We start from the raw sequence: 27,544 nt of genomic DNA on the forward strand, positions 1-27,544 counted from the left end.
TAAAAAATCTTATTTTTACCACAAAACTTCTGTTTTATGCCCAAATTTAGCATTTTCAGATTCGGAAAAAGAGAAAATGCACCATACCATTTGTTGTGCAATTTCTCCTGAATACGCTGATACCCCATATGTGCTCCGTACGCCTCGTACACACACGGCTCCGCTCTGTACACCTCGTACACACGCGGCTCTGCTCCGTACACCTCGTACACACACGGCTCCGCTCCGTACACCTCGTACACACACGGGTCTGCTACATCCACACTGTAAACCCCTCCTGACCCCACACATAAACTTCAGCTCATCCAGCACCATGACAACCAGCACAGCAGAGTCCTGCATCCACTGAGGCCCCTGATCATGTGACCCCTGACTCCTCCCCTCCTGTGACCTCATCACAGCTCCTGTGTGCACAGAGCAGCCATATATGTGGTGGTGGCTCTGCAGGTGGAGGTATGTGGAGATTCCCCATTACTGGGCGCAGGGGGCATTAACCCCTTCAGCACGGAGACTCTTTTGGGGTCTTGTGTTGCCCCTTTATAAGAATCATAAGGTTTTTGTTCTGTTTCCTGTAATAGATACATACGACCCAACTATGGAGACAGGAAGGGAGGAAACGTATTGTCCTCGTAGTACAGGACCCCTTTACTGCCCCCCACAGTGTAATGCCCCCATTATGCCACTTATGTAGTATGTATGATGCCCTCACACAGTGTAATGCCCCCATTATGCCCCTTATGCAGGATGTATGATGCCCCCCATAGTGTAATGCCCCCATTATGCCCCTTATGCAGGATGTATGTTGCCCCTACACAGTGTAATGCCCCCATTATGCCCCTTGTGTAGTATGTATGATGCTCCCACACAGTGTAATGCCCCCGTTATGCCCCTTATGCAGTATGTATGATGCCCCCACACAGTGTAATGCCCCCATTATGCCCCTTATGCAGGATGTATGATGCCCCCACACAGTGTAATGCCCCCATTATGCCCCTTATGCAGTATGTATGATGCCCCCACACAGTGGAATGCCCCCATTATGCCCCTTATGCAGTATGTATGATGCCCCCACACAGTGTAATGCCCCCATTATGCCCCTTATGCAGGATGTATGATGCCCCCACACAGTGTAATGCCCCCATCATGCCCCTTATGCTGGATGTATGATGCCCCCATTATGCCCCTTATGCAGGATGTATGATGCCCCCCCACAGTGTAATGCCCCCATTATGCCCCTTATGCAGGATGTATGTTGCCCCTACACAGTGTAATGCCCCCATTATGACCCTTATGTAGTATGTATGATGCCCCACACAGTGTAATGCCCCCATTATGACCCTTATACCAGGGCTCGACAAACCCAGGCGCCTGGTCGCCAGTGGCGCCTAGAAAATGTTGTCTGGCGCCTAGCCCACACACCCACCTGCCCACTCACTGTCGGGGCCCGGGCCCACACACCCGCCCGCCCACTCACTGTCGGGGCCCGGGCCCACACACTCGCCCGCCCACTCACTGTCGGGGCCCGGGCCCACACACCCGCCCGCCCACTCACTGTCGGGGCCCGGGCCCACACACCCGCCCACTCACTGTCTGGGCCGGGCTCACACACCCACCCGCCCACTCACTGTCGGGGCCGGGCCCACACACCCACCCACCCACTCACTGTCGGGGCCCAGGCCCACACACCCGCCCGCCCACTCACTGTCGGGGCCCGGACCCACACACCCGCCCGCCCACTCACTGTCGGGGCCGGGCCCACACACCCGCCCGCCCACTCACTGTCGGGGCCCTGGCTGCTTCCTCGGCACCTGTTCAGGGACGCAGGCGCTGCTTGATTGCCGGCACTCCCCCCAGACATGGCCGCGCGCTGTCCGGCTGTGTCTGCTAGTAATGACACGGCAGGGTCGACGGCACTGCACCTTTAATTGTGCTTGTGTGTCGCTCCTGCCGCGTCATTACTAGCAGACACAGCCGCACAGCGCGCGGCCATGTCTGGGGGAGTGCCGGCAATCAAACACCGTCGGAGCGGAGGTCCTGCACAGATGGGCGGGAGGGGCCCGGACCCGACCGCAAGTGGGCCCCTCTGATGTTCCAGGGCCATGAAGTCTGTGACACGCCGGGGGCCCTGCACTGCCCCATACCCGAGGAGCTGCTGGACAGGACACTGGACCGGGGACAGGTGAGTGAGGCTTCCCCAATCCCCATATTAAAAATATTAGTAATGGGTCTGTGTGAGTGCATGTATGTGAATGTCAGTGTGTATGACTGCGTATATATATTTGTCTGTTTTATCTATGTGTATGTGTACATATGTCTGCGTACCGTGTGTGCGCACGCATATGTCTGCGTACCGTGTGTGCGCACGCATATGTCTGCGTACCGTGTGTGCGCACGCATATGTCTGCGTACCGTGTGTGCGCACGCATATGTCTGCGTACCGTGTGTGCGCGCGCATATGTCTGCGTATGTGAAGGATGAGGGGGCAGGCTGGGCCATGTGTAATAAATAAATAAATATATATATATATATATATATATATATATATATATTTATATATTTATTTCTCCGCCGTATCTGTGCATCATGAATCGTGTATGTGTTAAAAGGGCCCACTGAGACTCTTTCGCCCGGGGCCCAGAAAAACCTGGAGCCGGCCCTGGGGGGAAGGATCGCTGTGGCCGGGGGCCCGTTCTCATCTCCCGCTACCTGTGTAAGTACATACAAAGGCCGTGCTCCCCGGGGAGACGCCGTGTGTGAGGGGGTCTATATGTACAGTTTGTCAACAAAAAAAATTCTGGCTCCTAAATTTTTTGGCTGGCTCCTAGATTCTGAACAACTTTGTCGACCCCTGCCTTATACAGTATGTATGATGCCCCCACACAGTGTAATGCCCCCATTATGCCCCTTATGCAGGATGTATGATGCCCCACACAGTGTAATGCCCCCATTATGCCCCTTATGCAGGATGTCTGATGCCTCCACACAGTGTAATGCCCCCATTATGCCCCTTATGTCGTATGTATGATGCCCCACACAGTGTAATGCCCCCATTATGCCCCTTATGCAGGATGTATGATGCCCCACACAGTGTAATGCCCCCATTATGCCCCTTATGCAGGATGTATGATGCCTCCACACAGTGTAATGCCCCCATTATGCAGGATGTATGATGCTCCCACACAGTGTAATGCACCCATTATGCCCCTTATGCGGGATGTATGATGCCCCCCACACAGTGTGATGCCCCCATTATGCCCCTTATGCAGTATGTATGATGCCCCCACACAGTGTAATGCCCCCATTATGCCCCTTATGCAGGATGTATGATGCTCCCACACAGTGTAATGCCCCCGTTATGCCCCTTATGCAGTATGTATGATGCCCCCACACAGTGTAATGCCCCCATTATGCCCCTTATGCAGGATGTATGATGCCCTCCACATTGTGTAATGCCCCCATTATGCCCCTTATACAGGATGTATGATGCTCCCACACAGTGTAATGCCCCCATTATGCCCCTTATGCAGTATGTATGATGCCCCCACACAGTGTGATGCCCCCATTATGCCCCTTATTCAGGATGTATGATGCTCCCACACAGTGTAATGCCCCCATTATGCCCCTTATGCAGTAGGTATGATGCCCCCACACAGTGTAATGCCCCCATTATGCCCCTTATGCAGTATGTATGATGCCCCCACACAGTGTAATGCCCTTTATGCAGGATGTATGATACCACCACACTGTGTAATGCCCCCATTATGCTCCTTATGCAGGATGTGTAATGCCCCCATTATGCCCCTTATGCCGGATGTATGATGCCCCCACATAGTGTAATGCCCCCATTATGCCCCTTATGCAGGATGTATGATGCCCCCACACAGTGTAATGCCCCTTATGCAGGATGTATGATACCCCCACATAGTGTAATGCCCCCATTATGCCCCTTATGCAGGATGTATGATGCTCCCACACAGTGTAATGCCCCCATTATGCCCCTTATGCAGTATGTATGATGCCCCCATACAGTGTAATGCCCCTTATGCAGGATGTATGATACCCCCACACAGTATAATGTTCCCACAGTGCCATAATCCCCCCCACACACACACACCGTATAATCAGTGGTGTAACTAGGGTCTGATGGGCCCCGGTGCAAAGATTTCGACTGACCCTCCCCTCCCCCTTCATCCTGATATGTCCCCTATCTTGGTATATATATCCCCCATTTAATGTATAGAAAAAAAATGAACTATAAGGCTATGTGCCCACGATGCAGAAATGAAGCAGAAAATTTCTGCTTCATTTCTGCATCTCCTTGCCCGGAAAAATGCGTGCGGAATTTGACACATGTTTTTCGCGCGTTTTGCACATGCGGAATTGCCTTGCGTTTTCTAATGTATTTTAGATGGCAATTCCGCATGCGTAAACGCACAAATAATGGACATGCTGCTTATTTTTGAGCGCATCAAAAACGCTGCGGAAAAATCCGCAGCATGGGCATTGAAAGTGCGGAATTCCATTGGAGACCATGGGGGAAGGATTACCAAGCGTTTCCCAAGCGTTTACGCTGCAAAAATTCCGCAGCATAAACGCTTGAAAAACGCATCATGGGCACGGACCCTTAGGCTTAGTGCCCACGATGCGGAAATGAAGCAGAAATTTTCCTGAGCATTTCTGCATCTCCTTGGCAGAAAAACGCATGCTGTTTTTACATGCTTTTTTGACGCGTTTTTGCCATGCTTTTTTACAATGCATTGTATAGGCAAATCTGCATGCAGAAACGCACAAGAATTGGTCATGTCAGGAATTTTTCTGCGAGTAAAATCCGCGCTGAAAAAATCCTGACCATGTGCACAGAACTTGCAGAATGTCATAGGAAGTCATGGGATAAGGTATGCAATGCGTTTCTGGAGCGTTTCTGCGCTGCAAATCCGCACCAAAAAACGCACCAAAAACGTGTCGTGGGCACGCAGGCCTAGGCTGCGTGCCCACTATGCGTTTTTCAAGTGTTTTTGCCGCGGAATTTCCGCAGCGAAAGCGCTTAAAAAACGCTTGGTAATACGTGCCCATGGTCCCCAATGATAATCTGCATGTGCTGTGCACATGCTGCGGATTATCATTGCGGAAAAATACGCAGCATGTCCATTAATTTTGTGAACATGCAGCGTAATCGCCGCCATTGACTTGCATTGGACTGCGTGACATCCGCATCACTGCATCTGTACTTGCGGATATCACACGGTTCAATCTGCGGATGGTACCCAGGTCTGGAGGAGAGGAGACTCTCCTCCAGAACCAGGTACCATAGAACCCGTTAAAAAAAGAATTTAAAATAAAAAATAAAGATTATACTTACCTTCCAATGTCCTCCCGGTGTTTTCTCCCCTCCGTCTGGTCTGCTGTATGGGTCGCGTTGTTGTGAAGGACCTGCCATGACGTTATTGAGTCATGTGACCTGTCACATGACTCAATGACGTCATCGCAGGTCCTTCACACCACCGCGAGCCACCCAAGACACCGGACGCAGCAGAGAAAACACCGGGAGTACATCGGAAGGAAAGTATAATCTCTTTTTTTTATTTTTTACCATTCTTATTCTTTTTTTTTTTAACTAACTTGGTCACACTACTATTAATCCATGCCGGTTGCATGGATTTATGTTGTGTGAACAAGTTGTCAAGCACTTTTCCAAGTGATGCTAAAATCGCTTGGAAAAGCACTTGATAACCCGCATGCAGAAATGCATTGAAAAACATTTGACAAACGCTTCTACCTGGCGGGAAAAACGCATGTAAAAACCGCATGCGTTTTTCCTGCCAGGGAGAAGCGGAAAAAATATGCAGCATTTCTGCATCGTGGGCACATAGCCTTATACTTACCAGATGCGACCTTAGAAGTCATGGGACCCCATAGCATAAGTACAATGCGCTCCCCATGGTCCTCCATACAGTATAATGCACTCCCCATGGTCCTCCATACAGTATAATGCACAGCCCATAGTCCTCCATATAGTATAATGCACAGCCCACAGTCATAGATGTAATGTAATGCACACAGGAGCCTATACTCCTAATTGTAGAATAATGCACGGCCCACTGTCGCGCGTGTAGGGTGGTGCACGGCCCACAGTCGCGCATGTAGGGTGGTGCATGGCCCACAGTTTTTTTTTAAAAAAAAAACAACACATTATACTCACCTTCACTCTGTCGCGCTGCATATTTTTCTGGAGCTGGTTGCTGGCTTCAGCGTGCAAGCGACGGGAGCGCATGATGTCACTTCCATGCGCCTCTAGTCACGTGTACGCTGACTTCATCTGATGGCCTCTGGTCGGCAGCGTGTATTGTGGCACACGGACAAGATGGGAGTGAGGTAGTAGGGGTCAATGAGGATCTAGGAGGGGCTGGGATATGCAAGGATAGTAGGGAGCTGAGTAGGTGTAATAAATGTGCTAATAATAATAAATGTCTGCTGGCAAATGCAAGAAGTCTCGCAAACAAAATGAACGAACTGGAGACTCTTATATCGGTCACAAAATACGATGTGGTGGGTATTACGGAAACCTAGCTGGATGAAAGCCATGACTGTGTGACAAACATACACTGTGTTCCAAATTATTATGCAAATAATATTTTCTCAGATTTTCCCAAATTACCTATTATGAATTGCAGTCATTGTAATTTTCCAGTCAAATAACTATTAGAGTACAATTGAAAGGTTTTTGTACAAACTGCCTATGATAACAGTATATTTTTTAAAAAATAAAAAACTCAAACTGCACTCAAAATGCATGTTCCAAATTATTATGCACAGCAGAGTTTTCAACCTTTTCATTTTAATAAAGAACAAAAAAATGGTCATTTTTTAAATTATAAGCATTAGCAGGTTATTACAAACTGAAATCAAACAGTTTTCACCTCAAAACTTTATTCTAGGTGATGTTACATTTGCACATAGGACCCCTTGTCCGAAAGGAGCTTCTGAACTCTCTCGTCCATTGAATTTGTCAGGTTTTGGATGGTTTCTGCTACAATTGTTTTGCATGAGGACAGAATACCCTCCCAGAGCTGTTGCTTAGATGTGAACTGCCTCCCGCCATCATAGACACTCCTTTTGATGATGCTCCAGAGGTTCTCAATGGGGTAGAGGTCAGGGGAGCATGGGGGCCACACCATAAGTTTGTCCCCTTTTATGCCCACTCCATCGATCTGGACCATCGAACTGTTTTGTTCACCGATGAGTGCCGTGCAACGCTCGATGGTCCAGATGGATGGAGTGCAGGATGGCTGGTTGATGGACACCCCATGCAAACACGGCTACGGTGCCAACAAAGAGGAGGTGGAGTAATGTTTTGGGCTGGAATCATGGGGAAAGAGATTGTCGGCCCCTTTAGGATCTCTGAAGGGGTAAAGATGAACTCCATAATGTATGTTGAGTTTCTCAAACAGCACTTCCTGCCATGGTTCAAGAAGAAGAACCGTGCATTCTGCAGCAATATCATTTTCATGCATGATAATGCCCCGTCTCATGCTGCACATAACACATCTGCATCTCTGGCTGCTATGGGCATAAAAGGGGACAAACTTATGGTGTGGCACCCATGCTCCCCTGACCTCAACCCCATTGAGAACCTATGGAGCATCATCAAAAGGAGTGTCTATGATGGCGGGAGGCAGTTCACATCTAAGCAACAGCTCTGGGAGGGTATTCTGTCCTCATGCAAAACAATTGTAGCAGAAACCATCCAAAACCTGACAAATTCAATGGACGAGAGAGTTCAGAAGCTTCTTTCCAACAAGGGGTCCTATGTGCAAATGTGACATCACCTAGAATAAAGTTTTGAGGTGAAAACTGTTTGATTTCAGTTTGTAATAACCTGCTAATGCTTATAATTTCAAAAATGACCATTTTTTTGTTCTTTATTAAAATGAAAAGGTTGAAAACTCTGCTGTGCATAATAATTTGGAACATGCATTTTGAGTGCAGTTTGAGTTTTTTATTTTTTTTTAAATATACTGTTATCATAGGCAGTTTGTACAAAAACCTTTCAATTGTACTCTAATAGTTATTTGACTGGAAAATTACAATGACTGCACTTCATATAGGTAATTTGGGAAAATCTGAGAAAATATTATTTGCATAATAATTTGGAACACAGTGTAGAGGGATGTACTACATTTTGAGATATAGTCAGCAGTGGGGTGCCGCAGGGATCTGTACTAGGGCCGATTCTTTTTAACCTCTTTATTAATGACCTTGGGGATGGGATTGAGAGTAAAGTGTCAGTTTTTGCTGACGACATCAAACTATGCAGAATATTAAAATCTGATCTTGACATTATGATATTGCAGAACGATCTGGATAAGATGACTGAATAGGCAAACACTTGGCGGATGAGGTTTAATGTAGAGTAATGCAACTAGGTCGGAGTAATCCTATTGCTGCATATACATTATATGGAAGTATACTTGGGACTACAGAACAGGAAAAGGACTTGGGTATTCTGTAAGTAAGCTGAGCAGCAGTACTTAATGTCAAGCAGCAGCCGCAAAAGCAAGCAAGATTTTAGGATGTATAAAAAGATAAGGAAGGTTGAACTGGATGCACCTACTGTAGGTCTTTATTCAACCTACATTACTATGTTGGTATGAATGTGTGTCCGAGGACACACATCTAGCTGAAACAGGGGCTAGCATTGGCTAGGCCGGGTCGTAGTGGTGACCGCGGTCATTAAACCTCTAGATAAAATACTCCCACAGTACCTACAGCATATACAGTTACAGAAAATAAAAGGGATTAACAAGAGAACTTACTACACCGATCGCAGAGACGATTCAGTTTAGCTGAAGGAGAGCACTTCAAATGGCCGTTTCGTGAACGGGGGTTCCTGCATACATGATGTGTATCTCTCATACATGGGCCAGGATGTGGGCTTCAGCACTTCATGATTTTATGGAATCCCCAACTTATGTGATAACGCCTCTCTGGATGATCGCAGAAGTTGTAGATTGGCACCATATTTTCCATCAGGATTTTATTTTTACTTAGAGACCAAAAATGGCATAGCTGTTGTCAGTCATGTGGCCACTGTGCATTTATGACTCCTTGGCAGAGGGGCTACAGTTATGAGAAAATATGTATCCTTTTCTCTGGCTAGCCCATGTGCTGGAAATGTATTTCTCATTAATATTGGATTTATGTATATTCCAATATTCTATATTTTCATTCGGAGACATCCTGACTGCTGAAGCTGTGCTGATGAAAGGAATGTGTATGCTGGGTGACCATGGCTATTTCTAAAGAGTGTGAGATATCCCTTTTATCCTTGATAGACCTTTTCCTGTCTGAACAGATAGTCAAAGAGTGCAGATTAACCTATGCACAATACACATCCTCATAGTCTTTTCCCTACAAGAAGCTCTTGCATGTTAATTAAGCTGATTCACTGTTCGGCCACATTCAATTTCTTACTGGTATTAGTTTCTTGTCTAAGTCTTGGAGACTGTCAGCTGTTTGTCTTACTGGAAAGTCTTGTGAGGTGTTTACTTGAATCCTCTTACTTCACAAGGGACGGCCTGCATGTTGATTAGGCTGGTTCACTTCACACTATAGGTAACACTGTTCAACAAAGTTTTTGTTTCTGGCATGAAATTGGGTGAATATTATCGGAATTGTCATGCTGAGAAATAACTTCAGAATTGCTCTATCACGTAAGATTTTTGAGAAAAATGCAATTATGTATGCATTGAATACTGTCAAATTCGTAGTGGCATGTGATATTCCGAATGCAAAAGTCAGCAACAGCGATCAAGTTTAAAAATGTTTTGCCATTGATTTTCTTTATAATCACTGTCCGATGATTCACAGGCAAGATTCCAACAATAGTCACCCAGCATCGAGGGACTCCACCTCCCCTGGTACCATTTCTCCATCTGGGAAATGTCTTGATGAAACCTTTCACCATGTTCATCACTTACAGCGCCTAGGTTTGTTGGGAAAAAGTCAATGTGTGAATGAAGGAAATGTATTTTAAGTGATATGTTGCATTTCATTGACTTGTAAGCCTGAAGAAAACTTGTAAGCCTGAAGAAAACTTTCAAACTGTTCAGCATAGTTTGGCACCTTGTAGTTGCCTAGAAAGTTGAAAACGACATTCTTGAAGGCCGACCATGCTACATGTTCTGCACCATGCAGAAGACCATCAAAGAAAGGCTGCATGCCCACTATGCGTTTTTCAAGCAGACCCATAGTACCTGTGAAAAAAAGAATTTAAAATAAAAATAAAGATTATACTTGCCTTCCGGTGGCCCCCGGTCTCCTCAGCGATGTGTCCGGTGTGTTGGGCGGCTCATGGAAGGTCCTTTTAGACCATCGCGAGCCGCCCAACACACCGGTCGCATCGCTGAGGATACCGGGGACCATCGGAAGGTAAGTATAATCTTTATTTTTTATTTTTTACCATTCTTATTCTTTTTTTTTTTTTAACTATTACTTGGTCACACTATATAAATCCATGCCGGTTGCATGGATTTATATAGTGTGATCAAGTTGTCAAGCACTTTTCCAAGTGATGCTAAAATCGCTTGGAAAAGTGCTTGATAACCCGCATGCAGAAATGCATGCAAAAACGCTTGACAAACGCTTCTACCTGGCAGGAAAAACGCATGTAAAATCCGCATGCATTTTTCCTGCCAGGGAGATGCGGAAAAAATATGCAGCATTTCTGCATCGTGGGCACTTAGCCTTACTATCATTTACTAGCTCTCGGATTTGTGGGCCAATGAAAACACCCTCTTTTATCTTGGCATCACTGATGTATGGAAACTTCTGTCGCAAGTAAGCAAAGACTTCAGTTTGCTTGTTCATTGCTTTGACAAAGTTCTTCATGAATCCCAGTTTGATGTGCAAAGGTGGAAGGAATATCATCTTTTCATCTACGAATGGTTCGTGTTTAACATTCTTCTGCCCTGGAATAAATTTATTGCGTAGTGGCCAGTCCTTCCTGATATAATGCGAGTCTCTTGCGTGACTGTCCCATTCCCAAAGGAAACTACAGTACTTAGTGTATCCCATCTGTAAACCTAATAAAATTGCAACTACCTTGAGATCACCACATATATTCCATTTGTACCTTGAGTATTGAATGTGCATCTGCATATTCTCATAGGTCTCCTTCATACTGATCGACATGTCCGATAGGTATCGAAGGGTAGACATTGTCATTGTGTAGCAAGACAGCCTTAAAACTTAAGGCCAATGAATCAATGAACAGTCGCCATTCCCTTGGGTCATGGTCAACTCCAAGGACAGAAAACAATCCAGTAATATCACTGCAAAAAGTGAGACAGTCAGGTTGACTGAAATATTTGGTTAAATCTTCATGACGACTGCAAAATACTGAAATTTCTGTACCTGGCTGCAACAGATTCCACCCTTGCAACCTTGATCCAAGAAGTTCTGCCTGACTCTTTGATAAACCCAAATCTCTAACCAGATCGTTGAGTCTTGCTTGAGATATTAAACGTGGAGCAGTTGATATTGATGGTTCGAAATCTGAATCAGCAGCAGGTTCCATCTCTAATGAATCAACCATCATTTCATCGCCCTCTTCTATTCTCCACACCGGCGGTGGTTTTGGAACTGGCAGACTTTCATCGTGCGCCACTGGTCTAATTGCAGAAGCGAGCTTGGGATATTCAATAGACCTCCTGTTCTTAGGAGGAAAAGCCGGATACATTCGTCATGCAGAAGTAACAATCGGTTACATTTAAGGTCCACAGTCCAAGTATATATGAATAAATGTATTTATTTATTTATTCATAAATACTTGGACTGTGGACCTTAAGGGTATGTGCACACGATGCAGAAATGAAGCAGAAAATTTCTGCATCTCCCTGGCAGAAAAAACGCATGCAGATTGTGCATGCGTTTTTCCTGCAGAATACATGCAGATCCACATGCAGATTCACATGCGTTTCCGCATGCAGATTGACAAGCGCTTTCCAGGCGATGTTAGCATCACCTGGAAAGTGCTTGATAACTAGGTCACACTATATAAATCCATGCAAACAGCATGGATTTATACAGTGTGACCCGAGAGAGTGTATATACTTACCTCCGATGGCCCGCGCTGTCCTGCTCAGTCCGTTCTCCCGGCTGCCGGCAACTTTGAATTGAAAGACCTGCCGACGTCAGCGTCACGTGACCCGTCACATGACTCTGACGTCACCGCAGGTCCTACAACTCACTGCAAGTGCCGGGAACCAAGCGGGAGCGCTGCGCGGGCCGACAGAAGGTAAGAATACATTTATTTTTTATTTTATTCTTCTTTTTACAGCTTTTTTAATGGTACCTGGGTGTGGATGAGACTCTCCTCTCCTCCACACCCGGGTACCATCCGCACATTAGAACGCACCAATTACGCAAGTACAAATGCTGTCTTGCGGAATTGGCGCGTTCTAATGCAAGTCAATGGCGGCGAAATCGCCGCGTTTCCGCAAAATTAATTGACATGCTGCGGATTTTTGACCGCAGCGTTAACGCTGCGGAAAAATCCGCATCATGGGCACAGCACATGCGGATTTCCATTGGGGAACATTGCTGCCCTTCTACCATGCGTTTTTCATGCGTTTCCGCGGCGTTTACGCAACTGCAAAAACGCCGCGGAAACGCATGAAATACGCATCGTGTGAACACAGCCTAAATGTGATCATGGACTCTCCCTGGTCCTGGTTATAATGTATGATTGATTGCTCCCTGACCATTTTTTTCTAGATTATGATGGGTACCTTACCTTAGGAGTCCCCACCCCGCAAGTCACTAATATAATGCGGATGTATGGGGGTTCACAAGCGTTTTTGTGCTGTTACTACTCAACTCCCTCTTTACCCCCATTTGTGTTAATGCTATGACATGATTACTTATTTTGATATTTATGTATTTAATAAAGACTATCTTTTATCTAAGCTACTCCTGACTTTCTCCTTGGTTTAGTATGTTTGAAGGCAGCAGGGAAAGTACCAGAGGATAGTGATAGGTTGAAGAGATGGGTTAGGGATGGGACGAGTGTGGGGGTGAGGTTGGGGAGGAGGTGGAATGAGATGGGGTCCAGTGCACATGTGGTGAGGTGTGATTTGGAGAGAAGATAAGTAAGGTCTCTTTCCGTGATGTTGGGAAGGGAGGTTATAGGGGTAGGGAAATGGTGTGGAAAACAAAGGGGTTGTGGTGGTCGGACAGTAAAGACTTGCCGTGTTTGGTCAATCTTGTTTTTGAAGTGTGTGGCAAACTCCTCAGCAGAGATGAGGGAGGTCGGAGGGGGCAGTGGAGGGCGGAGGAGAGAGTTAAAAGTGTTGAATAGCTGTTTGGGGTTGTAGGATAGGGAGGATATGAGGGTTGTGAAGTAGGCCTGTTTAGCAGAGGTGAGTGCTGATTTGAATGCGAGCGTTGCTTGTTTGAATGCAGTGAAGTAATCTTGAGTATGTGTTTTCTTCCAACGCCGCTCCGCAACACTGGACGCTTGTCGAAGCTGTTTAGTGAGGTTGTTGCGCCAGGGTTGCCTGTTGGCTCGTCTACACGTTCTATCTCCTGATATATTTCCCTTATTGTGTCCAGTAATTGTATTATTACACAGAATTCTGTATGATGTTCCATCGTCTCATTGTCTTCCTATTTAGGTCACTACAATATCAGATCATCTCAGGGGACATCTTCTATATTGAGAGAATTTTTCTGAATCACCCATCAAGGATGGATATGGACAGAGACAAGATGGCGGAGAGGATATTACACCTCACCCTAGAGATCCTCTTCCGTCTTACTGGAGAGGTGAGAGATTCTGATGACGTCACATTACATCATACTTATCTATGGAAATAACAGATGGACAGAACTGGAGAGGTGAGGACTCTGGAAATGTCTGTAGTGAGATTTATTAATGTGTCTCTCCATAACCAGGATTACACAGTAGTGAAGAAGACCTCTAGTGAGTGCTGTCAGGCCCCTGTGTCTGAGGGATGGAGAAGACCCCTGAGCCCAATCACGGGGCCTCCACCTCACCCCCTGATACATGAGGACATCAATGACCAGAAGATCCTAGAACTCACCTACAAGATGATTGAGCTGCTGACTGGAGAGGTGACACTGCTGGGAATGCTGGGACATTATACAGTAATTATATGAAGGGATCGGGGTGATGACAGTATCTTTGTATGTGTCAGGTTCCTATAAGGTGTCAGGATGTGTCCGTCTATTTCTCCATGGAGGAGTGGGAGTATTTAGAGGGACACAAAGATCTGTACAAGGACGTCATGATGGAGGTTCCCCAGCCCCTCACATCACCAGGTAATAGACAGGACTAAATACACACGGCCTATAATTATCTGTATGTAAAGAATGAATTCAGTCCCTGTATGTGTTTCCTCCAGATCTATCCAGTAAGAGGACAACACCAGAGAGATGTCCCCGTCCTCTTCTTCCACATGACTGTAAACAAGAAGATCCCAATATTCCTCAGGTAGATAGAGAGAAGGTGTCATGAGATCTCCCCTATGATGTGTAGACTGCTGTAAAGGTCTTGTCTTCAGTTCAGTTTTATCCGCCATTATTATGTTTTATACTTGTGTAATGAGAATGGTGGAGATGGCAGGATTAGAGCTGATCATAGATGGGACTTCTCCATCTGTCTGTGACTTTTATAATATTTGTTTCAGGGTGAAGATCTGACCCATATTAATACTACAGAGACATATGTGAGGGGTGATGAGCAGTGTAAAGAGGAGATTCCTACATATGACTACCCAGGTGAGTAGTAACCACTGAATGCAGAGAAGTCAGATTCTTTTCAGACACCGGCTGTGGCTGCTTTATCAGTGGTGTAGTCCGGCCGTATCACAATCGTGTGATCACCATTTTGCCACTAGAGCATAACATTCGCCTCCATATGAAAAATGTTCTAATTACTTGGAGAAATTGTGAAAGCCCTTTTCTATAGAACTTACAATCTGAAAGATCCACCTACCCCCTGGATTTAGGAGACGCTGACCATTACCTGCCCAGATCTGTAAACTATAAAGCCAAATGACAGCGTACCTAGAATGTGTAGAATGTGCTGACAAGTGAGAAAATCACTTGAAGAAAAATATTATAATGGGCCTCTTAGAGAAAGCAGAGGGTAATGATGCTGTTGGCTTCCTAGTTCCCTGATATCTTATTGGATGAATCTACCTTCTCTCCCTTCTGTGATGCTGAATGTGCTCATATGGTCCCTACAAGACCAGGTCCAGTCTTTCTGGCCAAACTTCAGTTTTATGATTGACAACATTAAATGTGCAGTGAGGGCCAAGTGTGAATTTCTGTACAATAACAGCAGAGTTTCCCTTTATCCTGACTTTTCAATTTCTTTTAAAACCAACTAACTTCAAACAGGATAGTGATAAACTATACAGAAAACATTACACCTGTGCCATGATATATCTCTAAGCGGTGCGTGGCTGATGGCTGTAATATACATTTATTCCCGCCTGCAGGAGATGTGGTGGCATGGCTCCAGCCCTGGTTTCATGGATTCACTCCACGTCATAAATTCCATTATGTTTTCAATCCTAAGGAATTCAGATTACTGCACAATCTCTCCTGAAATGGGGGCGCTAATACTTTCTCTACTGTTCTGTTCAGGACTCATAGTAGCTCCAATGGTCCACCATAAATGAGTCCAACTCCGGTTTAGTGTTGGAGTTCTCCCCTTATACATAGGTTGTTGTTGGGGATGTAACATAGAATAAAAAAAAATATTTTTTTTCACAGGTTCCTTCGCACTCCGCAGCCAGTTTTGTGTTCCTAATCAGGCTCCATTTTTTAAATCTGACGTGTGTCACTTTATATGGTGATAACTTTGGAATTCTTCACAAAGGATAATAGGAAACAAATGGACCTTACAAATTATTTTCCAGCTTATTTATTTATTTTACTCGCTTATATACCGTCATTAATTCCACAGCGCTTTACAGACATTATCGGCACTGTTCTCATTGGGGCTGACAATCTACATTCCCTATCAGTATGGTCTTTGGAGTGTGGGAGGAAACCGGAGAACCCGGAAGAAACCCACGCAAACACGGGGAGAACATACAAACTCCTTGTAGATGTTATCATTGGTGGGATTTAAACCCAGGATCCCAGCGCTGCAAGGCTGCAATTCTATAGTCAAAGTATTGTCTGATCTCATCAGACAGTACTCACAAAGGTGAACACCTCCATATTAGAAGTAAACAATTAGGAAAGGGAAAAGGGTGTGAGTAAAAGTGAAATTCTTTATTAAATAATAATATTAAAACCTAGTAAATCATTCATCCCATTAGGGATGTATCATGGATCATGATTATATAAATGGAGTCCTGATCCACTAAATTACTGATAGTCAGACGGTGAATCAAATTATTAATAAAATAAGCCCCTAGCCAATGTCCCTTATAATTGATGGCTGGGTTTATGCTTACAAAATGAATGCCATAGATTATATCAAGGGTGTGCTGAATTATGATAGTATCCTCAGCCAGGAGAGATTTTATTAAATAAAGGCTCAATTTGTCAGTGTGAATTCAATAGTAAAAAATTCTCCTAGCCCGTTGGATACACTCCCCATATTATAAAGTGACTTCAAAAGTGTGGCAGGTCTGATAGATATAAGTGTAATGAGCCCTTGTACAGAGGTTATCAGGGCACACTATTGCACCTGTCACACAATCTGTGTAATGGATCCTTAATAATTCCACTCGCATCTCCAGTAGTGCTGTCAGCAGTGAAATAACTCCGGCAATATAACAGACTTAGCCAGCTTAAGAGCACAAGCGGCTCAGCTATGCCACTGACAGTCTCTCTCACGCTGTCTGCACAAGAATTGATGGTCAGCAGGAGAAGCAAGCGATCCAGCTAAGTCACGATCTCCTGGTTGTGCAGGAGATCCAACACTCTTTCTGCCGATTTAGATATCAGATGCGGCTAGCATATGCCACTATCGGCCTCTCCCACGCTGTCAACACGTGTGTGGGTATGATCAGCGTGAGAGACAATTTCAACTATGTCAACAGTGTGTCAGATCTAACAGAGCTGACAGCTAAAACGGGGTAAATCTGGTTTTATGCAGCACTCTATAGTGCGGTCAAATATGGCATAATACTGTCTGATGAAACTATCAGGAGTCATCCCTGACGCGCGTTTCGCCGGGGGTTCCGGATTTTTCTAAGGCTGCAGTGCTAACCACAGAGCCACCGTGCTGCCCATTGTGGCTCTTGATCCCACAATACCCTATATATGGTTGTACACTGCTGTCTGAGCATATGGCAGGTTAAGAAGGGAAGAAGTGCCATTTAGCTATTTGAAAGCAGATCTTGCTGAAATAGTTTGCAGACACAATGTATTGGGAGCACTGTTCATGGTCACCTGGCAGCTCAAACATGGCCACCACGAACAGGTTTGGCACTATCTCCTCTGTTTTCTAGAACCCAGGGATTGCTTGGCTCAACATTCTTTAACCCCTTTACGTGGATCTGGAGTTACACAGAGACCCCTAGGCTTGGGCCACGGTGTTACCTGCTGTTCTGTGGAGTGAGATAGTCAGGTAGCCAGGTCAGAACCAGGAGGGCAGAGAAAATACAAAATTAGAAGACACAAGAGTAGTCAGTAAACGGGCCGAGGTCACAACAGGAACAAATACACAAGCCGGGAGCTGAGCACAGAGGATTGAACCAGACGAGAACAAGGCTGTATCTGGCTGCTCCGGCAATATGCTTCCAGCTTTAGTAGGGTGTGGTGCTTTCCAAATGGCTGAAGCAGGGAGCAGATTACTCCAACTCTCTACCCCCCCCCCCCGGAAGTTGCGTCACAGGCAGGTCATGTGGCAGGGAGAGTGGGTCTGTTGGGGCAGGCCTGTTCTCCCTTATGGTGTAATCCATTTTAAACCGATAAAACATACAAATTTTTTAGTATCTCATTAGTATATCTCCAGCCTTATTCCTGCGCTAGGGAATTATTATACATACTCAGTTCTGTTATGTTGTCATCATGGTGTATCGATGAGGGGCAAAAGTGAGGTTGATCTGGGTGGGGGAATAAAATTGTGCTGGTTGGGTCAATTAGTGCCATGGATGAAAGGAATAATGGAGGGGGGGTGTAAGGAATATATGGAGTCCTGTATGAAACTAAATAGTGTGAGGCCATGCCCCTTGTATGTAATTAGGTTTGCTAGAATGATATATGGGAGCTGTGTGTAAGAGGGTGAGGAGAAGGGGAGAGGGGAAGGGGTGGAGACGGAGATTGGAGGGGAAGCCATGGGAGAAGGGAAGGGGGTTTCTGGAACTCACCTGGAGAGGAGGAATAGGAGAGGTTGTAGAGCTGATCTAGCGTGTCTGAAAAAAAGATAATCAAGTTAGCCAATCTATTTCATGGTTGAGACCCTCTGTCAGTGTCTTTTGGGTGTGTATCCAGCACCACTCCTGTTGTTTAAGGAGTTTAATATGGTTACCACCTCGTCTGGGTACTTGTTCGATCACCTGGAACCTGAGTTGTGATACTGCATGCCTGGCGCTGGAGAAATGATGGGATAGTGGTAACAAGGTTTTGCCGCAATGAATCGTGGATTTATGGCTTGCAATATGGTCCCTGATGTGTTGAGTAGTTTCCCCTACGAATAGTAGACAACATGGGCATTTGATTACATACACCATAAAGTCAGATTCTCTGCAGAATGAATGAGGACAGGTATGGTGAAAGAAGCAGACGTCACAGCAGCAGATCTCAGAGGAGATGGGTCACACCATTTGCAGAAGCCCTAATATGACAAAATGGCAGAAAACCAGAGCAGTAGAAATTCTCATAAAGTGACTCCATTTTGAATATTATAACCCTCAGTGAATTAATCTATAGGAGTAGTGACTATTTTGACTGCACAACCACTTTCCGGAAATTAGCACACATTCGATGTTGGAGCGTGAAAATTGCAAATATACTATTTTATTGCCCAACACATAGTGCCCAGATTGTGCTCCAGGGGACACACACCATAAATGAAGTGGGTTCTTCTCACTATAGTAATGCCAAATACATGGATGATAAATGTGGTTTGGGCACACTGCAAGGCTCCGAAGCGAGGGGGAGATTTGACTTTGGTAGAGCGGATATTGCTGGATTGGTTTATGGAAGCCATGTTGCTTTTCAAGAGCCTTTGAGCCACTAATAATGTGGAAACTTCTGTTTTTCCACTGACAGATGATGGACCTGAGTGGGGACTTGTTTATTTTAAGATGAGTTGAAGTTTTTATTGGTATTATTTTCACCTACATAACATTGTTTGGTGGCTTTTGATTCCATATTTGGGATCCAGAATGAGCGAACATTTGAAAACCACGCTCCACTGGTTCATCCTATGAGGTTTTATATTAGGCTGTGAACTGTCATTGTCTTGGTAAATCATTCAATGTTTTTACATAACTTGCCTTTTCTACAGACACTTTAAGTAGAAATGTTCAAAAATATAAAATTCAAGGATATTTTATTCAAAAATAATTTTTTATTCTTAGCAGATGTCTGTACCAGGAGATCAGAGGGACAGCTGACATCTTCAATTTTTAAATATGATGATCTTGAGATCCCGCAGGATACAATTGAAGTGAATGCCATTACTCCAGATTTACCATCATCCCTTCACAGCAAAGATCTGTCATCTGATTCTTTAAAACAGGTCCTGTCTTCTGATTCATTGCTGACTACTAAGGAAAATCATTGTCACAAAAGAGGCATTAAAAAACAAACTGCTCCTAAAGCAACAAAACCATTTTCACATTCAGAATATGGAAATAGTCTTCTCAAAAAGTCTTTTCTTAAACATCAAAAAACGTACACAGCAGAGAATAGATTTTTTTGTTTCAAGCAGGGGAAATGTTTTAACCAGAAATCAGATCTTGTTAGTCACCAGAGAAGTCACACAGAGGAGAAGCCATTTTCATGTTTAGAATGTGGAAAATGTTTTACAGAGAAATCAAGTTTTATCAGACATTGGAGAACTCACACAGGGGAGAAGCCTTATTCCTGTTCAGAATGTGGAAAATGTTTTACAAGGAAATCAAATATTATCGCACATCAGAGAACCCACACAGGGGAGAAGCCTTTTTCCTGTTCAGAATGTGGAAAATGTTTTACAGGGAAATCAGATCTGAACAAACATCAGAGAACTCACATAGGGGAGAAGCCATTTTCATGTTCAGATTGTGGGAAATGTTTTGCAAGTAAATCACATCTTAATTCACATCAGAGAACTCACACAGGGGAAAAGCCTTTTTCATGTTCAGAATGTGAGAAATGTTTTACAGAGAAATCACATCTTATCAAACATCAGAGAACTCACACAGGGGAGAAGCCTTTTTCATGTTCAGAATGTGGGAAATGTTTTAACCATGAATCAGATGTTGTAATACACCAAAGAACCCACACAGGGGAGAAGCCTTTTTCATGTTCAGAATGTGGAAAATGTTTTACAAGGAAATCAAATCTTGTCAACCATCAGAGAACTCACATAAGGGATAAGCCTTTTTCATGTTCAGAATGTGGGAAATGTTTTGGAAATAAATCAAATCTTATTGCACATCAGAGAACTCACACAGGGGAGAAGCCATTTTCATGTTCAGAATGTGGGAAACGTTTTGCAAAGAAATCAAATCTTGTCAAACATCAGAGAACTCACACAGGGGAGAAGCCATTTTCATGTTTTAACCAGAAAGCCCATCTTTATAGCCACCGGAGAACCCACACGGGAAAATGCCGCAACTACACCCAACTGGTCTCTGTATTGACTAAAAAGACCCTAGCTGCACAACTTAAAACACCACCTCAGATCTAACTTCGTAGTAGGCCATTGAGGGTTTTCTTGTACCTCCTGAGGAACCAGAGGGGAGGCCGCTACACACTGTCAACAAGTGGAAAGGAAAGTGTGAAGTAAGGTACAAAAACTGTGGGTGAGAAACTAAAACACATTCATATAGGGCAAAGAAGTCAAGCTAAGGAGAATCAAAAATAAAAGGAACAAGTATAACCTCCCAGAAACCTAACTGTGGAAGAAGGAAAAGCTGCTGGAAGGGAAAGCAAACAGACGGAGAGGATAGTTTCACCTTTTTGGTGAAACTTACCAAATTCATCCTCACCCACAATTACTTTGAATTTGATAACCACATATATCTACAGGAGACTGGTACAGAAATAGGAAGTATAATGGCTTAACAGTATGCAAATTTTCATGACCAAGCTTGAATGTGACTTCTTGTCCTCATGTCACATCAGGCCTCTGGCCTACTACCGTTACATTGACAATAGTTTAATTATCTGGACATATTCTGAGCAACATCTAAAGAAGTTGCTTGAACACTTTAATCAATTTCATCCCACCATCAACTTAACACTCAACTACTTCTGTACTGAAATTAACTTTTTGGACACCTTCATTAGTTACAGAACAATGAAATAGAGACGTCCATGTACCAGAAGCCAATTGACCCTCCAACATCCCCTAAATGGGTCAGTTTCCATACAAAACACATAACCTCTATTGGCTACAGCCAGGCCATCCGATAATGTTGGATATGTTCCAACCCTATGGACAGAGGCAAACACCTTGGTGGCCTCAGAAACCCCTTTTTGAACCAGGGCTACCACCAAACAATTGAAAACCAGATTGCAAGAGCCACCAGAATATCAAGGAATCATCTACATTTCAAAACTAAACAAGAAAGCAACCGGGTGCCTCTCGTAGTCACCTAAAATCCAAATCTGGAGGTGCTAATGGGAGCTTCATGGAAATTGCAACCATTATTACAAAAAGATGCCCGATTACAATCTATATTTCCAGCCCCCTCTCTTCTGTGATTTAGGCAGTCCTCTCCAACAGCTACAGGAACTTTTCCCTGCAGCCAGAAAAAATGTAAAACATGTCTCTTTAAAATGACCACTGACAAGATAAAGATTCCCAACCCGCATCAGGACCACAAGATCCCAGGTACTTTCAGCTGCATTACTTCTAATATATTGTACTTAATTATATGTACCAAATGTTCAGCTGGGTGTTTGTGTGTAGGGAAGACAGGGCAAAAACTTAGAACAAGGATGAATTCTCATCGCCACACAATAAAAGAAAAAAGAATAGATCTACCTGTGGCCAAACATTTTTTATCCCTGATCACAGCATCGTGGACATGAAATTATTTGTATTAAAATGTAACTTCAAATCTCAGAGAGAGAAAAAAAATTTGGGAGTGCAATCTTATGACAATCTTTGACACACTGTCACGGGTGTATCAGAGGTGACAGATAGTCGCCCTGCAGTTGGTTGCAGGAGATCTCTATGTTTGGCATTACAGACCTCTTCTTAGAGGAGAGGCTGTCTCTAAGACCCAGCGCCTACCTCCCTCTGGCTAATTAGCTCTCTGGCTTGGGTGTATAAATAACTGGTGTGTCTAAGAGGGAGGTGCCGGCTATATCCATTTCTACTTGTGAAGGCTTAGCAAGAGCAGTACTGTATCCTCTCTGGAGCTTGAGGCCTAGTGCGCATTTATCTGGAGTTCGTCTAAAGCAGTGTTTCCCAACCTCCAGTCTTCACGGCCCCCACAAGTTTTCAGGATTTCCATAGTGTTGCACAGATGAGAGAATTCCTGATGCCTTGATGATACTTCCATCACCTGTGTAACACTAAGGAATTCCTGAAAACGTGAACTGTGGGGGCCATGAGGACTGGAGTTTGGGAAACACTGGTCTAAAGCTAAGAAATCTCCCCCTGTTTGTCTACCCTTGTTGTCTATAGAGTTTAGTGAGATCGACTAGTGCTCATCTCCTCCCTTCCCTATCCTTAGCCATACGCCAGGGAAAGCCAGGGTGAGGCACGCGTGCGGCGATTGGCGAGGAGCCAATATAGGGACGGTAGTTGAGACAGGTTGACACTAGACCAGACTAGGAGGTCTCCACTTCCCCCTTTCCCTAGTTTCTGGGCTCCCTTTCCCTCTTCCCTCTGTGTTCACTTAGTCTTTACCACACCTGGTGTGACATTATAGATGGCCGAGCACGTTTTGCAAAGAAAAAAAAAGAAAACTGATATTTTGCTTTTTTGTTTTTTTCTGTGTTTTTGAATGTGCACTTTTTTTTTTTCTTTTCTCCCTTGGTATGGGGTCAGTTGCAGAGCGGCTACTCAGGCTGTCTCTGGAAGTGAATGACCTCCGCGGTGAGGTACAGCAGCAGCATCAGTGGTTACAAGTTGCCAATGTGGGGGTCTCTGCAGGTAGGCTTGTCCAGCCTGAACCCAAGGTTGCCCTCCCTAACAGGTTTTCTGGAGGTAGGGACAAGTTTTTTTGTATTCAAGGGGGCCTGCAAACTGTATTTTAAACTTCGTCCCTATTCCTCCGGAAATGAGGAACAACAGGTTGGAATTGTGATCTCTCTACTGCTGGGCGATCCTCATTCCTGAGCGTTTTCTTTTTCGCAGGGCTTTTTGTCTTCTGTCTGTGGAGGGTTTTTTCGGGGCTCTGGCCCTTATCTATGATGACCCTGAGTCTAGGCAATGTCGCATTCAGCAGGAGAATCAGTCAGTGGAGACGTACAGTTCAGAATTCCGTAGATGAGCGATGGATTCCAAATGGAATGACTCAGCCCTTAAAAGTCAATTTTGTGAGGGGCTTACTGAAAGGTTGAAAGATGCCTTGGCAGTATATGAAACCCCTCAGTCCTTGGAGGCTGCCATGTCTTTGTCTATACTTCTTGAAAGACGCCTTCGGGATAGACGGGTGAGACCACCTTCTCTGGGGTCTTGTTGGGGTTGTGTACCTCCTTGGGGATCGGTCTGGGGGTGATCCAGTACTGGGGGAAGTGGAGGAACCCATGCAGTTAGGGGGTGTCTCTGCATCATACATCTCCCCGCAGATTCCAAGCAAAAAGGCGTATGTTTTTTTTTTGTGTGGGACAAAGAGACATTTTGTCGGGACCTGTCCTTCAATTCCTAAACAAAAGGAGACTCGATTAACTCTTGGTAGTCTGGAGTTGGATAAACAAAGGGTGCATTTATGGTCAAACTGCAGTTCCCGCTTTGTCCTGACAGCAGAGGTGGTGCAAGAGAGCAAAGCCGAGAAAATTTCTGTTTGTTGACAGTGGAGCCAGAGTCAGCATGGTGGATGCTGAGTTTGTGAAAACTCATGGTCTTGCTTGCTGTACTTTAGATAAACCTATTCCATTTTCGCAATTGACTCGGCGCCACTTGCACAGAAAGCATTTACTCAGATTGTACATAATGTAAAACTGAGGGTGAGGTCAGTTCATTGGGAAATAATCCCGTGCTATGTCCTGGACAATCTTCCCACACCAATTTCTCTTGGGTATCCCTTGGCTTGTTAAACATAACCCGTTGAAGGATTGGCAAGCCAGAGAGATTATTGAATGGGGAGATTACTGCCATGAGAACTGTTTAGATATTTCCCTTGCTACTGTCTCTACGGAAATATAACCTGCTTTTCTGTCTGTTTTTTTCTGAGTTTCAGGATTTGCCTCCTCATCTTGCTTATGACTGCCCTATTAACCTGACCCCGGGAGCTAAACTACCGAAGTCCAGTCTCTCTAATCTTTCTGGCCCTGAGAGACAAGCCATGAAGGAATTCATTACGGAAAGTCTGGAGAAGGGACTTATCAGACCCTCATCTTCGCCCGTGGTGGCAGGGTTCTTTGTGAAGAAAAAAGATGGCGGTCTACGTCCCTGTTTAAATTTTCAGGAATTAAATCAAATTACCATCCGCGATCCATACCATCTTCCTCTGATTCCTGATTTTTTCAGCCAGGTTGTGGGAGCTGTGTGGAGGTTGATGCGTCGGATGTCGGGGTTAGAGCTGTGTTGTCTCAGGGTTTGTCCCCTGGTAAATGGTGTCCATGCGCATTCTTTTCTAAAAAATTGTCTTTGGCTGAGAAAAGGTACGACGTGGGTAATGGGGAACTTTAGACAATAAAATTAGCATTCGAGGAATGGCGACATTGGTTGGTCCCTGATTTTCACTAGGTTCAATTTTGTTGTCACTTTACGTCAAAAATGTCAAGGCTGATGCTTTGTCTAGGAGCTTCCCTGGTGGTGGTGACCATGAGAACCCTGCCCTGATATTACCGAAAGGGATAGTCATTTCGGCACTTTATCCTGAACTGGAGGGTGAGGTGTTGGAGGCACAGGGGGACGCCGCTGCCTCCTGCCCTTCAGAGAAGTTATTTGTACCATCTGATCTGCGCCGCAAAGTAATTAAGGAACATCATAACTTTTTGCTTGCTGGGCATCCAGGTGGTAAGGCAACCGTGGACCTCCTCACTCTTCGTTTTTGGTGGCCGGGGTTGAATCGGGATGTGATTGAACATGTAGATACTTGTAGTATTTGTGCGTGTTCCAAGGTTTCGCATACCCGTCCGTCTAGTACTCTTCCTCCGCTACCTATCCTAGTAGGCCATGGACACATTTGTCCATGGATTTTATTACTGACCTACCAGTTTCTGCAGGCAAAATGGTGTTTTTGGTGGTGGTAGATAGGTTTAGCATAATGATTCACTTTGTTGCATTGCCTGCACTTCTAAATGCCAAAACATTTACTTCGGTGGTCATAGATACCCGGTCCGGAGTGTTCATAGGCTACTCGTAGAAGGGGGGGTACTGTCACGGGTGTATCAGAAGTGACAGACAGTCGCCCTGCAGTTGGTTGCAGGAGATGAGTGTTTGGCATTACAGACATCTTCTTAGAGGAGAGGCTGTCTCTAGGACCTAGCGGCTACCTCCCTCTGGCTAATTAGCTTTCTGGCCTGGGTGTATAAATATCTGGTGTGTCTGAGCAGGAGGTGCCGGCTATATTCATTTTTACTTGTGAAAGCTTAGCAAGAGCAGTACTGCGTCATCTCTGGAGCTTGAGTCCGAGTGCCCATTTGTCTGGAGTTCGTCTAAAGCTAAGCAATCTCCCCCATGTTTGTCTATCCTTGTTTTCTATAGAGTTTAGTGAGATCGACTAGTGTTCATCTCCTCCCTTCCCTAGCCTTTGCCATACACCAGGGAAAGCCAGGGTGAGGCACACATGCGACGATTGGCGAGGAGCCAATATTGTGACGGTAGTTGAGGCAGGGTGACCCTAGACCAGACTAGGTCTCCACTTTCCCCTTTCCCTAGTTACTGGGCTCCGTTTCCCTCTTCCCTCTGTGTTCACTTAGTCTTTCCCACATCTGGCGTGACACACACTCAGAGCAGCAATAAATGTATGTATATCGCATGGATTTATGTCTTTCTACATCAACTAAGGAATGTGCTCCTCAGAACATTTTGGGACAATCACAATCATGGACCAGACCACAATCACAGGACAATTAAACTTTCACACTCCTTATCTATGAACTGTGCCAATATTTATGGCCACAACTGCTTCTCCCTCTCCAATACTGATAGTTCTGCTTCATGTCATGCGTCTTATCTATTGCATTATTCCTGTGCCCTGCTGTGTATGAATATGTGGCTATTCAGATTGTGGTATACTATGCCTGATGAAGATACCTGAGTAGTCTTGAAAGCTTGCAATTTGTTACCATCTTTTCAGTTAGCCATTAAAAGGTATCAATCACTGAGGACTCTCAAATCTTAATATTTTTCTATCTACTGGCTAACACGATACAATGATATATATTTTTCCTAAAATTTTTGCTAAACTTGAGAAATGTGTTTTTTCTGTTCAGGAAACTTCATTCATGGGTTTCATTTTATCGGCTGATGGGTTTAAGATGGGTCCAGGGAAGGTTTTTATGTTATTATGGTTTTCATCCCCATTTTGGTGAATTTTCTAAGATATGTTATGAATGTCCTGGGGTGGAGGTCGCCATATAGAAACATGGGGATGTTACATGGTTGAAAAAAAACCTAGGTCCATCAAGTTCACCCTTTTTCCACCAATTATAAATTTTTGTCTCTAAATTATCTGTAACCCACAATGTTATATGTACTGAGGAAGTCATCCAGCCCTTTTTTTTAAATTTGTTAGTGTTTTCCATTACTACCTCTTATGGTAGAGCGTTCCACAGTATGACTGCTCTAACTGTAAAAAACCCTTTCCTATTTGCCGAAATGGCCATTCTTCCACCTGTAATAAGTGTCCCTTAGTCCTTAGTATGGCCTATGGATGGAATAATAGTGAGGATATGATTGGCGAGCACTCTGTCACAGCTGAGGTGCAGATGTAATGGGCATGGGCTGCAATAGTTCAAATATGATTCATCGCACGCTCCAGAGGTGAAGATGCAAAAATTCATTATTAACATAAGAAATAGAAGTATCAAATCAATCGTGGATGGCGACAATACAAGACGTTTCGGCCTATTAGTTGGCCTTAATCATTTTGGTCACTACTGTAAAAAAGAACAGCCTTGTTTAGGTCATACCATAATTATGGCTTTCTGCATGGACATGGGCAATGATCCCCTCAAAACATGAATTGTATATCTCGATTAGCAGTGGTAGTAATAC

The 27,544-nt window shown here is 44.6% G+C and overlaps 1 protein-coding gene across 2 annotated transcripts; it reads left to right on the forward strand.

Moving 5' to 3' along the window:
• Positions 1-394: 394 nt before the first annotated feature.
• LOC141270522 (uncharacterized) lies at positions 395-27,337 on the forward strand. 2 transcript variants are annotated; one of them, XM_073680552.1, is made up of 7 exons: positions 395-453; positions 13,674-13,824; positions 13,954-14,133; positions 14,217-14,340; positions 14,424-14,512; positions 14,709-14,799; positions 19,572-27,337. In XM_073680552.1, exons 1-7 carry the CDS (start codon positions 428-430, stop codon positions 20,885-20,887), a joined length of 1,977 nt encoding a protein of 658 aa, XP_073536653.1. In that variant the 5' UTR covers positions 395-427; the 3' UTR covers positions 20,888-27,337. The 2 variants fall into 2 exon arrangements, with proteins under 2 accessions (XP_073536653.1, XP_073536654.1); XM_073680553.1 differs by having other exon boundaries at positions 19,575-27,337.
• The last annotated feature ends 207 nt before the right edge of the window (positions 27,338-27,544 follow it).

Source organism: Phyllobates terribilis, unplaced genomic scaffold, assembly GCF_046119375.1.
Source record: "Phyllobates terribilis strain yellow unplaced genomic scaffold, ASM4611937v1 Scaffold_5__5_contigs__length_657084704, whole genome shotgun sequence".
Lineage (NCBI taxonomy): Eukaryota > Metazoa > Chordata > Amphibia > Anura > Dendrobatidae > Phyllobates > Phyllobates terribilis.